The 14,707-nt window shown below is 43.2% G+C and overlaps 1 protein-coding gene across 1 annotated transcript in view; it reads right to left on the bottom strand.

The window, feature by feature from the left end:
• FAM47E (family with sequence similarity 47 member E) overlaps positions 1-14,707 on the bottom strand; it is a gene marked incomplete at its 5' end in the record, with an annotated part of 55,810 nt that overhangs the window by 18,624 nt on the left and 22,479 nt on the right. Inside the window, 3 exons of the mRNA XM_079919828.1 lie at positions 3,073-3,200; positions 5,429-5,801; positions 9,844-9,974. Of these exons, the coding sequence (XP_079775954.1) occupies positions 3,073-3,200; positions 5,429-5,801; positions 9,844-9,974 (632 nt within the window). The remainder of the gene's footprint in view (positions 1-3,072; positions 3,201-5,428; positions 5,802-9,843; positions 9,975-14,707) is intronic.

Below are 14,707 nucleotides of genomic sequence, written 5' to 3'. Positions count from 1 at the left end.
AGGTTACTTTATGTGGAAAAAGAGTCTTTACAGATATGATTAAACTAAGGAGTTTGCGATGGGGAGATTATCCTGGATTATCTGGGTGGGCCCTAAACGCCATCACAGTGCCTTATAGGAGAGAGGTAGAGGAAGATTTGACACACACACAGAGGAGAAGGTGATGTGAAGACGGGGCAGGGAGAGATTTGAAGATGCTGCCCTTCGAAGAATGGAGTGATATGGCCACAAGCCAAGGAAGGCTGGCAGCCTACAGAAACTGAAAGAGGCAAGGAATAGATTCGTCCCTAGAGCCTCTGGAAGGACACGTACCTGCGGATACTTTGATTTCAGCACAGTAATTCTGATTTCTGACTTCAGGCCTTCAGAACTGCAAGATAATAAATTTCTATTGTTTTAAGCCACAAAGTTTGTGTTACTTTGTGTAGCAGCCATAGGAAACTGAGAATACACTGACAAAAAAAGCCCTCGCCATTATATAATTATACATTCATTCTGTGATATGACAATTTATTAACACATTAATTTTGTTCATTTTCTCTATACTTTACCTTCTCCCCTCTTACGTAGATAACCCATTAGCTTGAAATTTCTTGCCCTGGAGAGTTTTACAGGGTTGACCAAGAAAACTGCCTAAGTGAAAGACACATCTTATATTGTGTAGAAACCCAAGCTCACTGAAGTAATTATGTAGGCGTTGAGATGGGATGGGGAGAGTGGGGTGGATGCATAGAGTGTGACAGAAACAGCAAAGGGTTGAGAAAAGAAAGAGTCCCCAAAACCAGAAAGAAATTAAATATCAATTTAATTGCCTCTGCAATTGCTAGAGGCCTATCCCACTTTCTTACACTACAAAAATGACCACGACTGAATGTTTGCTATTCAGTGGGATGAGGGCTTGGTGTCAGATATAAATAGAAATAAAAGAAAAGTCATATTTCATAAACATATAGCTTTGTGAACAAAGACTCGATGCCCTTGATATTTACTGCTTTCTTCCACACCAGTCTGCAATCACCACGAAGATGGGGTCCTAACTTGTTTACCACTGTGTCCTCAGAACCTAGCACTGACCATGACCCATAGTAGGTGCTTGATAAGTACTGTTGATCTTTTTGCATAAATAGAATGAGCTAGTGGTCCCTGAGGGTCAAGAATTCAAAGATGCTCACAGGGCCACACTGACCCACACTGTTGGAGTCTCCAAGGGGACCCCCTACTTACAACACTCCTCCCTCTTCCCCACCCACATTCTAAGCACTGAAAAATAATACAAAGAGCAAAGACGAAAGCCAAAATGTCCCCTTTATCACTGGCGGTAGCCATGTTCGAGCACTTGGGTTCAGGTCCAAGAGGACTTGCTAACTGAAATCCAGAAATGGGCAGACTGTCCCATCCGGGCAGCAGCGGCATGGACCAGGGTGGGGCTCCCCTCAAGAAGGAAGGAAGAGAGGAGAACTCGTGCTTCCATGGGCCATCTTGCTTTCCAGTAGAAGGGCAGAGCTGAGACGAGTGTGCCCAGTTGTTCTCCCCAGACTGACCAGGGGTACACTAAGAGGCCAGAACAGTGGGGCTCCTGTCACCTCGTGTCCCCCACTAACCAACATGTATAATTAATCAGTGGATTCTCTCTTACTCCACTTCCATGTAGCTAACTCGTATGACTAGCAAAGCTCTCCGTGGCCCCTTCCACACACCCTGGCCGTGGTCCTGGGTCCTATGTAAGTGGCCTGGGTGCTGTGGCTGGGCTGCCCTCTAGTTCACCCATACGCTTCAGTGCCTGCCAGTGATCTCATCAATTTCAACGGTCAAATGCATATCCCAAATCTGTTTGTGTCAAGTATACTTATCATGGCATTTACATTTTAAATTAAATAATATGTGAATGGGGAAAACAAAAGTGTGATATGAAAGAGAGCGGTTTCTATGAAAATTAAGCTTAGTGCTTTGGAAAGGTTCAATGAAGGTGGCATTACTGGTGTAGTTTATGCAAAAAAGATGACTGGGAAACTCCAAGCAGCAGACCCGTACTCCAAAAAAAGGCTTTATATTAAAAGACTAGCAAGTGAATGTACAGTTATGTTTTAGGGTAAAGCAAAATGTGTCAAGTACTAAAGTATCATCTTCTACAATTCCCTATGTTAGCCTCTTGGTTGGCTGGTTTGGTTGGTTGGTTATTCAACCAACTACTGGTCTCAGTCCTGTTGAATAAAAGGGCTTCTGCCACAGATAATGCAGAAAGCCATTGTGGGCTAATCAAAGTCAATCAGGTTTTCTGCAGTTTTCTTCTTCTCCGACAGCTGTCCTAGAGTCACGCAGATACACCCGTACTCGCTCCATAGCTGGCTAATTCACATCCGTTTATGAAGTAAACACTCTTCAGAGCGGGACCCGAGGCTCCCTTCCCTCCTCCTCAGGAACTTAGTTACTTTTGCTTCTCTTAATTATTCTCAAGATTCTTAATTATTCCTAAAATATTCTAAAGATGAGAAGCTTTGAGAAGGTAACTACAGATAGTCACTGACTTATGATGGTTCGACTTACAATTTTTCTACTTCATGATGGAGTAAAAGCAAGCAACATTCATTCACTAGAAAATGCACTTTGAATTTTGAATTTGGATCTTTTCCTGGGCCGGTGATATGCAGTGATGATACTGTCTCGTGATGCTGGGCTGCGAACCACAGCTCCCCGTCAGCCACGTGATCACAAGGGCAAACAGCCGATACACTTACAACCATCCTGTACCCACACAACCATCCTGTTTCTCACCTTCAGTGCTGTATTCAGTTAATGACATAAGATATTCGACACTTTATTATACAATAAGCTTTGTGTTAGATGATTTTGCCCAACTGTAGACTAATGTAAGTGTTCCGAGCACGTTTAAGGTAGGCTAGGCTACGCCATGATGTCTGGTAGGTTAAATGTATTAAATGCATCTTTGACTTATGGTATTTTCCATTTACCATGGTTTATGGAGACATAAGCCCACCGTAAGTCAAGGAAGATCTGTACTAGAACGTTTCATCATGGGACAGGAATGAGCAAGAGGTTAAGAACGATACTTACTGCCCCAGGAAGACTTGAGTAGAACGTTTTTTTAAAAGTTTTGTGGGTTCCTTCATTCTTTTCCGGATGCCCTGACAATAACCCCGTGTGTCCTCCAGCTTCCTGTCAGGACCCAGCACTTCCAGCACCTTTAATAAGAGTTACAAACAGAAAACAACTTTAGAGGAAAGAAAGATGAGCTGAAAAGGGTGCCCCTTGATTCTAAAACAGAATGGACCTAGTCATCCCTTTCCTTTTCCTTTCCAGTTGGTCAATTCTGTTCATCAATTCCAGTGTAAATACAGCGCTGGGTGCTGCAGGTAAACGTCCATCACCTAGACATTAGCTATGTGGCCTTTTTACTGAAGTTCCGTCTCCTCTAGGTGGAACAGTTCCTCTGGACCCACCCGGACCCCACTGCCCCACAGAAAAAAGGTGTCTCTAGAGAATTTCTGTTTATTTGACTGCCCACCATCCATTCTTCCTCCTATGAGTAACAGTCTCTAGACTTCTCTTTGGAGAATCATGTCTCTCTCCACTCTCAGTCCTTGTGATCTGAATTGTCCTGACCACTCATCACTCTGCAGGCTGACCGTGTTAATCAGGCCCACAGTGACTGGCTTACGAATGGGTACAAGACCCAAGTGAGACCTAGGGAAATTTGGTCATGGAATTTTGCTGGAACCGTGCAAAAAGAGGTGGTGTTTTTCTGGGTAAAATTTACATCTAGAGCTGCTGGTGGCCATCATAGCACCACAAGAAGAGATCCTGCTTCAGAAGGAAGCCAACACATCTGTTTGAGGAGGTCAGACATGGGAATAAGAGCCACTGTCCCATGTGCCCTCTAAGGAGGTGTTCAAACAATCTCTTTGTCACGGACTCAGAGCTCTGGCCCACAGGAGGCAGTGAAGGAAAGCCCAGGGGCCAAATCATTGATTAGAAATTCCAGTTGTCCTTTCTACAGACTTCCCTGACACTAATCACTTACTCATTCATTCATCCATTATCCATAAATATTTATTGAGTGTCTACAATATGCCAGGTATTGGTGGTACACAGTGAAAGACACAGATAAAATCCCTGCCCTTGAAAAGCCCTGCCCTTGTAGAGCTTTTATTCCAGTGAGAAGCCCAGTGCTGACAACTGCTAGGACGGAAATAGATCATGGTAAGGCACAGAGGATGAGAGGGAGGGGAGTGTCTTTTTATGTAGGCCTCTCCAGTGAGGAGATAATTGAGGAAAGAGCTGAAGCAAGTGAAGGAGTGAGGCCGGCAGACATCCGGGGGCAAGTGCTCCAGGCAAAGGAACAGAGACCTAAACTGGACATGCTTGTTCACGTTTGCTGAGCAGCCAGGAGGCCAGAGTGGCTGCAGCAGACTGAGGAGGGCAGAGGAGTAGGCGGTGAGGCTGGAGAGGGAGCAGGGCAGGAATGGGATGGAGCACAGAACACGCAGGACCTTCCAGACCATGGCAAGGACTTCACTCTGAATGAGAAGCTTTGAGCAGAGCCTCAAAAGTTTACCTTCTCGACAACTGTCATGCTTGCTGACATAGGGAACAGACTGCAGGGGGTAAGGGGGTAGCGGGGTCGCAGGCACTGTTAGTTCCCTGTCCAATAACCATCCTGCCCCCTTTCCTTAAATCTAATAGAATTTTGTCCTGGATTTTGTTCAGGGCTGCAATACCCACCCAAGAAATTCAATTTTCTAGACTCCCTAGCAGCTAAGAGTGGTCAGATGAATGAGATGTTTACTGGGAAGGCTACTATTTGCCTAATTAAAAGAGTCAGCTGGCGTGCAACTTTTAAACTCTGCCCCTTCCCCTTCTTGTCTGAAAGACAGACTCGATGTCTGGAGGTGTGGAAGCCATTTTGAGCTATAAGGACAAGAGACGTATGCGAAGGACATTAGACCTGCAACTTAAAAGAAGCCTGGGACAGAGGTGACATATCGCAGCTGCTGCCCAGCCCTAGTCTTGGCAATCTGGTGAAATTGCCCATGACATTTCAGGTGCGCAGGTGCCTTTCTAGCCATCCGTTAATAATTCTCACGGACACCTCCCAAGACCAGGCTAACGTGACAGAAGCAAGACTGGACAATTCCTCCACTCTATTCTCCCCCTAAAAAGTCACAAGCAAAGTAGACTGGTAGAGCTTCAGGGGTAAGCAAGTCGGACACTTCCGGTTTGCTGGGCCTTTGTACGTTGGATGGCCTCATAGGAAGCACAGGGAGCGGCGGGTATGTTGCTGCCACTTGCACATCTTAGAAGGCTGCTCCAAACCCCAGGAGAACTGCCCCCCTGGGGACACATTCATCACCCTCTCCCCCTGGAGGGAACTCCCCAGGCATCTAAGGAGCAATATTCCCCGGGTGGTCACCTCTGCGGGCATGTCTTCCTCCAGGTCCGGGTAGGGAGCCGAGGGGTGCGGGGTCGGATGGGCCTCAACGTCCGCCAGGAAGTCCTTCCGCGCCTGGCGGGCCGGCGAGAGCGTGGAACACAGGGCTGCTTCCCTAGGCAGCATGTCCTTCTGGCTCCTCTTCGGGGCAGGTCGGGGAGCTCTGTGATAAATCTGGGGGAGAAAGCCCTCCTCAGGGCCCCGAGTGATCACACCTCCGCAAGGCGGGCAGCCTCTCCGGAAGTCATCCAGTCCCGTTCTCACAAACCTCCACCGCCGGCTGTTCAGTGACGTGGGGCGTGGCGACCTGCGCCCGTGCTTTGTGAAGCACTTGGACGGCAGATCTTCTCTGTACCTGCGAGACAACGTGCCGGTGTTATGGACCACAAGGACCACAAGGGTGGGAGAAGGAGGTTGTGAGCAGGCTGGTCTCCACCTGTTTCAGGAGGAGAGGTGGGGGAAGGGAGGGTCACGTGGCGAAGTCTGAGTTAATCATAGTCCTGGTTCATGGCACGTTATCGCTGGTCTGTGCAAGGCCCCTCTCCTGTTTTCTTTATTGTACGTTATTCCCATAGCCCACCGTCATTGCCCTCCCCTGCACAAGCAAAACCACTCTTAACAGATTTGGAATGTACCCGTTGTTTGCAGACATCCTTATAAGACCTGTGTATCCTTCATGTACGTAAATGGTACTATTCTGTGACTTGCTTACCAAGCAGGATACCACGAAGGCTCATCCGTGTCACTATGTGTAAATGTAATCCATTATTACATTTGGTGGTGCTGTCACCACCATCCAGCTATCCAGTCTCTTTGTGAAGAATACTCACAAGTTGTGACCCCTCTTGGGACTCTTTCTTATCCTTTAAAGGGACACAGTGCAGTGGGAAGAACTTGGACACAGTGACACCTCGCCCCTAGCTAGCTGCATGACCTTCGCCCTTCATTTAACCTTTGTGGACCTCGATTTCTCCTCTAAACTCAGGGGGTCAAGGGTTGCAAACTGGTTGTTCATGGACTGTATCAGGCCCACAGACCTGTCATTTGATCCCATTTGTGTTTTAATAAGAATCATAAGAGTTCACATGTATTGAGAACTTTCTATATAACACGTGTTGTTCTAAGTGCTTTACATGAACTAACTTATTTTAATCTCATAACACTCCTATGAAGTAGGTACTAATATTATTCCCATTTACAGATAAGGAAATTGAGGCACAAAGAAGTTGAAAACCAAACACTTGTCAAAGTTCCCACAGCTGATAAGGGGGAGAGCTGAAATTTTAATACAGGTAGTGTGCCTCTGGAGAAAGGTGTTTAACCACTATGCCAGAGCTTCTGACATATAAAAAAGTTCACACAAATAATCTGGAACAGAAATTAGGAGCTCTGGGGACACTGGGTCCACCTATCCATGGAGCCATTATTGGTATAAGGGCTGCCATCTTTTAGACAAGTCCTATGCTCTCTTATTCACAGTCTCTACCACTCCCTACTGCCTCATATGCAGCCTGCTTCACTCTGTTTCTTGACCCATCAGACCCCTGTTTGCACTGAGTAGTTAGGGCATGAAGCTAAGATGGAAGAGACAGATGGACAAATAGGAAGGAAAATGGGACGTGGATAATCTAATATATCCAGCCATGGCCAAAGTCAGGACTTGCAACCTGAGCAGCTTAATGGCAGGTCTCTCATTATCCTAATACATCACACAAGCACTTCATAAAATCAAATCCGATAACCAATATTTTTACTTAAGGACAGTCATACCACTTAAAATGGGGAAAGTGTGGCAGCTAGCTCAAACCTCATAGAATGTTAGAGCTGGCAGAAACTTTGAAAGAAATCTAGTTCACCTTCCTCACTTTTCAATGAGGAAACTGAGTTCCAAAGAGGTGAATAAGGCAACCAATCTGGCTGGAGGGCTTCCCATGACACCACTTTACCTCTCATAGCTGATAAGCTTACCACTCTGCATTCTGTTAAGTTCATGAAAAATTTTGCTTGACCCAGAAAATAAAACATTTTTTCTAAACGTTTACTATTTCACAGTCACTATATGATACTTGGATATTTCCACGTTTAAGAATTGCAAAAGAGTGTCAGGCATTTATCCTAAAGAAATGAAAACTTATGTTCACACAAAAACCTGTACGCAAATGTTCATAGCAGCTTTATATGTAATAGCTAAAAGCTAGAAACGACCTGAATGTCTTTCAGCACATGAATGGATAAGCCATGGTACGTCCATGCCACGAAATACAACTCAGCAGTAAAAATGAACTAACTTGATGCACACAATCTCTTGGATGGATCTCAAGGGCTTTCGCTGAATGAAAAAGAGCCAATCTCAAAAGTTTTATACTTTTAATAAAGGTATTATTCTATTTATCTAACATCCTCAAAAGAACAAAATTATAGAAATGGAGGCCAAATTAGTGGTTGACAAGGGTTGTGGGTGGGAAAATGAATGATAATAAAGGGATAGCATGAAGTGGTTCCCTTGTGGTGAGGAAAGTTTTGTATCTTGATGTATACATATGACAACATTTTACTGAACCCCCCCCCCACACACACACACACAAGTGACAACTGGTGAAATTCAAGTAAAGTCTACCGTCTAATTCATATACTGCACCAGTGCTGATTTCCTGCTTTGGTAATGTACTATCATTATGCAAGATGTTACTACTGGAAGCATCTGGAGGAAGGGTATATGGGGCCTCTGCACTATATCTGCAACTTCTTGTGAGTCTATAATTATTTCAAAGCAAATAGTTTGAAAATGGGGGTGGGGAGAGATTCTCAAAGAGTTCGTAATTGCTAACATGTATACAGTGCATGTATGTGGCAGTAACTGCTTCACAGGTGCTATGTCAGTAAATCCTCACAACAATCCTATAAAGCTGATTCCTTTTATTGTCCCCATTTTACAGGTAGGAAAACTGAGTCCAGAAACAGCAACTAAGTTGCCTAAGGTCACCAGTCAAACAAGAGGAAAACTGGCCTTCAACTCCAGCCTTTCTGATTCTAGACTTCGTAATCTTAACCATCACATCGTGCTGCCTACAAGAGAGCCGAATTCCATTCTCATAAGCAGCTCGAGGAATCAGCAAAGGCAGAAAGCCTCAGCTTCCTGTCCTGCGGCAGTGACAGAGGTAGGAGACAGATGGGCCCCTGGGCTGGACAGCTGGTGTCTGTCACGTGGAGTAAAATTGAAGCTTTGTTCTCCCCCAGACGCTCCAAGGACAAAGCTAGTGGCAGAAGCTGAGCTAAGCTGAAGTAAAGAGATAAGATGACCACTCCTGAGGTCAGGAAAACTTCCCTTTCTGCACATGCGCAGGAAGGCTCCTTGGGGGTCAAAAAGGGAGGGGGCGCCACCCCATAGTAAGTGTGGACATGCACCCACAGGCCTCTGCGGTGGGATCCATCTTAGCAAAATATTGCACACGCATGTTGGGGAGCATCCTAGGACCAGTCAGGTGTGAAGGAAGAAGCAAGATAATTGGCCAGATGTAAACAAAGACCTGGAAGGACTGTCCTATAGAAGGGATTTAAATCACCTCTTCACTGCTTTTCTCAATCAGGAGACCAGCACTCCTCTCCGGTTGTGAACTTCCGCCTAGTTTCTGACTTACTGTCTCCTCCTCATTAAGAGAGGACGCCCATACCCTTTCTCCCTGGGTGTGTATTTCTGCCTAGCTCCTGACTTAAATAAACTGTTTCAGTGTGTGCTCTCCCATACATTGTGCTGTGTCTCTAATAATAAATGCTGTACCTGTTTTTACAGTTTTTGCCTCCTTGAAACATTCTTGTTTTCAGTGGGGGTAAGAGCCAGGGGAACTTTGCTTCTAGCCTCTAGCCCCTGGTGTCTAGGATTCCTGGTTTTCATCCAGGCTACCCAGGTTCAATTCCTGGGCAGGGAACTAAGATCTCTCTTCAGGACAGCTGACTGCTGTCTCTCTGTGATCAACACATTCAAAACAGCAGCAGACCACCCCAGTACCCGAGGTACTCTCCAAACACAGGCTCAGCTTGGCCACAGTTACCAGCTGGGTGGCCAAGGCTCCAGGTGCTGTCTAACCCGGAAAAGGGCAGGTCGCAGGCTAAACCAGTCTCCGCAGAGGACTCTGTGGCCATCAGTTTCCCATCTGGAATGGGTATATTCGTCTACATCCTCTGGGGGACTCTGAGGATAACCAAAAAAAAAAAAAAAAAAGGTGTCCTTGGCGTTGAGGAACGTCGCGCGCTGGTTATGGTCTACTTTTGCGGGGGACCATGAGGAGGAAAGGGAGTTGGGTCCTCCGCCGCCCCTGGCCATCCCCCGCCCCCAGCCGCAGCAAGCAGGGGGTGCAGGCTCTCCCCCACGCTCCACCCGCGCGCGTGCGCGCGCTTACCAGGGCCTGCAGTCCGTGCCCACCGACACCCGGGCCCGCGCCGCGGGTGCGGACAGCCGCTTGCGGTCAGCCGTGTTTCCCCGGCTGCCCACCCGGCTTCCGGTGGTGTGTTTCCCCCGCCTCTCGGGTCGCTAGGAGACCCGCGGAGCTGTGCACTGCGCAGACTCGCTCAGGGCGACCCCCTGCTGCTGGCGGGGAACACGCGTCCGCGGGGCGTCCCTGCGTTCCCCAACCCTCGCCTCACCAGAACCTTCTCCAACGCCCCGAGGCGTGGACCGTGGCAGGGGAAGCGCGAAGGATCAGGTTCTTGGTTTAATTATGTTTTAAACTGTTCGGAAGGCGTGTTCGTGTTTATTTTGTTCACCACCGTTTCAAAAAATGTGTTGAAAAGGAAGAAAGCAGCTGGAGAGAGAGCAAGAGAAGGAGTGGAAAGGGGGCGAAAGGGATAGACTGATTTCTAGTGGTGGGAAGGCCTTTTAGCACGGAATGCTTTTCTGGAGGTCTTGGAACTCCGTGAATCTCACCGCCTCAGTAAATCGGGGGCTGCGCACTGGTATCTAGCTAGTCACCAGCTGGTTTCCAGAGTCCCTCCCAGCTCTTGTGTTGCTTGAGCCTTTTGCCTGGACTCACTTCAGCAGTAAAATTGCCATCCAGTTGGCCGTGATAGGCAGTTGCCCACGTAAATATGGATTGCATGAGGATGTATTTGGGGTTTGCTAAGTTCTCTCACTGCTTCTGAATGTTCCTGATTTAAATAGTGAGCATTGCTTCTAGAGGAAATAGCAGCAAAACATTCTCTTCTCTCAAAATTATTGCAGTAGTTAAATTGTGTCTGTTATGGTGGGATACTTTTTGTAGTCATTTAAAGATGAGTCTTCTCTTTAAACTCTCTGGGAATAAATTAGCTTCACCTTTGGGCACCTGTTAAATATCTGGATGGTAATAAAGGTGCCCCGACTGGCACTAGCTCCAGCATCTTCACCTGCTCTGCGTGTTCAGCTGCCTTTTCTAGGCACAGTGGAAAACCCTGGAGTCCCACCGCTTGAGATAAATCATGATTCTGCCACTTAATAATTACGCACTCCCCACCCCCACCCCCACCCCCGCACAGTTGCTTAAATTTGTTTTAGCTTCATTGATTTCCTAGTCTGAAAATGAGGGAAATAGTAGTATCTGCCTATGGGGTTATTGGGGAATTCAATGAGATAATGAATGTAAAGCGTTGAACGCTGTGCTGGCAAGTAAGAATCCCTCAGTAACTACTGAGTATTATTATCTCAACTGTGAACTGGGGATATTAATATTTGCCCGGCTATCCACAGAGTTGTTATAGTAGTTGATAGAGAAAGCTATGAATGTAATCTTGAAAAGGAGCCCTGTTAGTTGTTTTCATTATCTTCGATAATATCGTTAATACTTATTTGATTCCAAACTCCAGCTTTTATTACTTTGAGGAAGTAGGATTTCTCCTTAGGACCGAGGGTTAGGGTCATGTCCACCTTGCTCCTAGTACTGTACATAGCACACAGTAGGTCCTCATTCAACAAATATTGTTTGTTATGGCCGTGCTAGGCACTGGGGAGGCAATGGGGGATAAAACAGACTTGGTCTTTGTCATCTTGTTACTTAGTTTGTAGTGTTGTATGAATGAACAAAAAACCACCTATTTTCATGACTCCTGTATCCTCACAAGTTGATATTTGCTCCATGTAGTAAATCTGATTTCATATCTGGTAGGAAATAACTAAGATTCTTTTTTTTCATCACATTCCATGCCTTAATTATAGTCATTACTCAGAGAATCTCTCATTCATTCTCTTCTCTCTCCCCTTCTTTCTCTTTTGCAGCACAAAGGTAAAATGTGTTACGTATAGTAATCCAACAAGTAGATGTTATTTAAGAGTGAGGATGATGGGGTTTTGTTTTGTTTTGTCTTTAGCCCTATTGGCAGATAGTGTGACCATTTTATTTCCAAAGAGGGTTACTCAAATACCCGTAACAGGGTTGCCAAACACTGTTACTGGATCTTTCCCACTCAAGGACTAATTACTATCTCTGTAACATTTTACTACATACTCAGCAATACTTAGTGCATGGTACTTTCCAGAAAAAAAGCATTTGAACAACAAAAAACACAGAACTTTAAGCTGAGATGTTATAAAATGGTCTTGGAATAGTAGAAACCCTTGGCATCTGGACAAGGTGTTAGGTTGCTTCCATATGTTGGCAATTGTAAATTATGCTTCTGTGAACATTGGGGTACATGTGTCTTTTCAAATTAGTGTTTTTGTTTTCTTTGGCTATACCCAGGTGTGGAAATGCTGGATCATATGGTAGTTCTTTTTTTAATTTTTCAAGGCACCTCCATATTGTTTTCCACAGTGGCTGCACCAATTTACATTCCCACCAACAGTGTACGAGGGTTCCCTTTTTTCCACATTCTCACCAATAGTTGTTATTTGTAGACTTTTTGATGATAGCCATTCTGACAAGTGTGAGGTGATTTCTTATTGTGGTTTTGATTTGCATTTCTCCAACGATTAGCGATGTTGAAAAACTTTTCATGTGCCTGTTGGCCATCTGTATGTCTTCTTTGGAGAAATGTCAATTGAGAGGCAATATTTTAAAAGATAATGGCTAAGAATTTTCCAGACTTGATTAAAGATACAAATTCTCAATTTCAGGAAGGACAGTGGGCTCTGAATAAGATAAATAAGAATAAAATCTCACTTAGCATTTCACCATGAATACAAAAGACAAATATTTGACATTAAAAATAGCCAGATAGGAAAGATAGATTATTACAAAGGAACAAAAAATAGACTGAAAGCTAACTTCTAAAGCAATTATAGAAGTCAAAGACATTAAATAATCAAGGTTTGAGTAAAAACAACTGTCAGTTTAGAACTGCATACTTAACAGAACTATCTTCCAATAATATGGCTCAAAAACATTTCAGACAAACAAAAAATGGCAGAATTTATCATCAAAAGACCATAACTAAAGAAGATTATAAAGGTTGCACTTCAGATAAAAGGGAAATGATCCCCAAATGAATATCAATGTGAGATGGAATGTTGAACAAAGAAAACTATAAATACGTTGGTATTCTTTTAAAAAGTGGGTTGTATAAAATCATAATACATTCTAATCAGTGGATATTAACAAAAATAACTTATCTAAAATACTGAATTATTTTATTTAATTAATAAGATAAATACATTGATTGAAGAAATATAAAGAAAGATGTACCAGGTAGATATTAAGCAAACGAAACCTGATATAACTATATTAATATCAGACAGGATAGACTTTAAGGCAAAAAAGATCATTAGAGATATATAAAGAGTATTAAATGTATCATTATGCAAAATGATAAAAGGTGCAATTCACACACACGCATACACAGTAGATAGACACAGATACACAATTCTAAATTTGTATGCACGTAATAACATAGGTTAAAATACAAAAAGGAAAATTGATAGACCTACAAAAGAAATTGATTAATACACTATCCTGATAGGAAGATGTTAGTACAACTCTCAGTAATAAATCAAACAGACCAAAAAAATCAGTGAGGACAAAGAATTTAAAGCTTGATCTAATGGATATATGCTGAACTTTGCATCCAACAATCATAGAAAACAGTCTTCTCAAGAACATATACAACATTATATTTGCAAGTTCATAAAACAAGTTTTACACATCTCTGACTTGGTATCATTTAACCCACAACCCTGATCATATTGCAATTAAGTTAAATATCAATAGTAAAATCGTATTTAAAAGCATTTATTTGAAAATAAAACAAGACAAATACTTCATGGGTCAAGGAGTATATCAAGACAGAAATTTAAAAATGTAAAAATATCAAAAACTGGGAGATGAAACTAAAATGATACTTAGAATGAAATCACCTTAAATTATTAAACTAAAAAAGGAGAAAGGTTAAGACCTAAATAAATGGAAATATCAATATATCTCATGTTCACGGTTTGGAAGACTTATTATTAAGACAGTGGTACAACCCAAAGTGATATACTGATTCAATGCATCCCTATCAAAGTCCCAATGATGTTTTTTGAAGAAATGGAAATCTCTTCCTAAAATTTATATGGAATTTTGGGTTAAGAGACCTAAAATAATCAAAACAATTTTGAAAAAGAACAAAGTTTCCTTATTTCAAAACTTACTAAAAGCTACAATAATCAAAAGCATCTGTATAGACCAGTGGAATAGAATTTAGAGCCTAGAAATGAATGGTCAACTGGTCTTTGACAAAGGTGCCAAGACCAATGAGGAAATAGTAGTCTCCTCAGTAAATAATGGATAGCCACACGCAAAAGGATGAAATCGGACGCTTACATTAGAGAACATACCAAAATCAACTCAGAAATGGATTAAAGACAATTTTGAGAGCTAAAACTATAACAATCAGAAGAAAATAGAGGAGCAAATGTGCATAACCTTGGATTTGGCAATGGTTTCTTATACATGACATCAAAAGCAGAAGTAACAAAAGAAAAAATAGATGAACTGGACTTCATAAAAATTACAGACCATTGTGTTGTGCATCAAAGGAAACTGTCAAGAGAGTAAACAGTCCACAGAATGGGAGAAAATATTTACAAATCATGTATCTGATAAGAGTATAATATCCAGAATATTTTTTTAAAAACTCCTACCACTCAATAACAAGAAGACAAACAACCCAATTAAAAAATAGGCAAAGGACTTGAACAGATATTTCTCCAAAGATATACAAATGGCCAGTAAGCACATTAAAAGATGCTCAAAATCATTAGTCATGAGTGAAATAGAAATCAAAGCCACGATGAGATAGTACTTCACACCAACTAGA

This window comes from Stenella coeruleoalba (genome assembly GCF_951394435.1).
Source record: "Stenella coeruleoalba genome assembly, chromosome: 4".
Lineage (NCBI taxonomy): Eukaryota > Metazoa > Chordata > Mammalia > Artiodactyla > Delphinidae > Stenella > Stenella coeruleoalba.
Note: the sequence above shows the minus strand (reverse complement) of the source record. Positions and strands in the feature narration are given on the sequence as shown.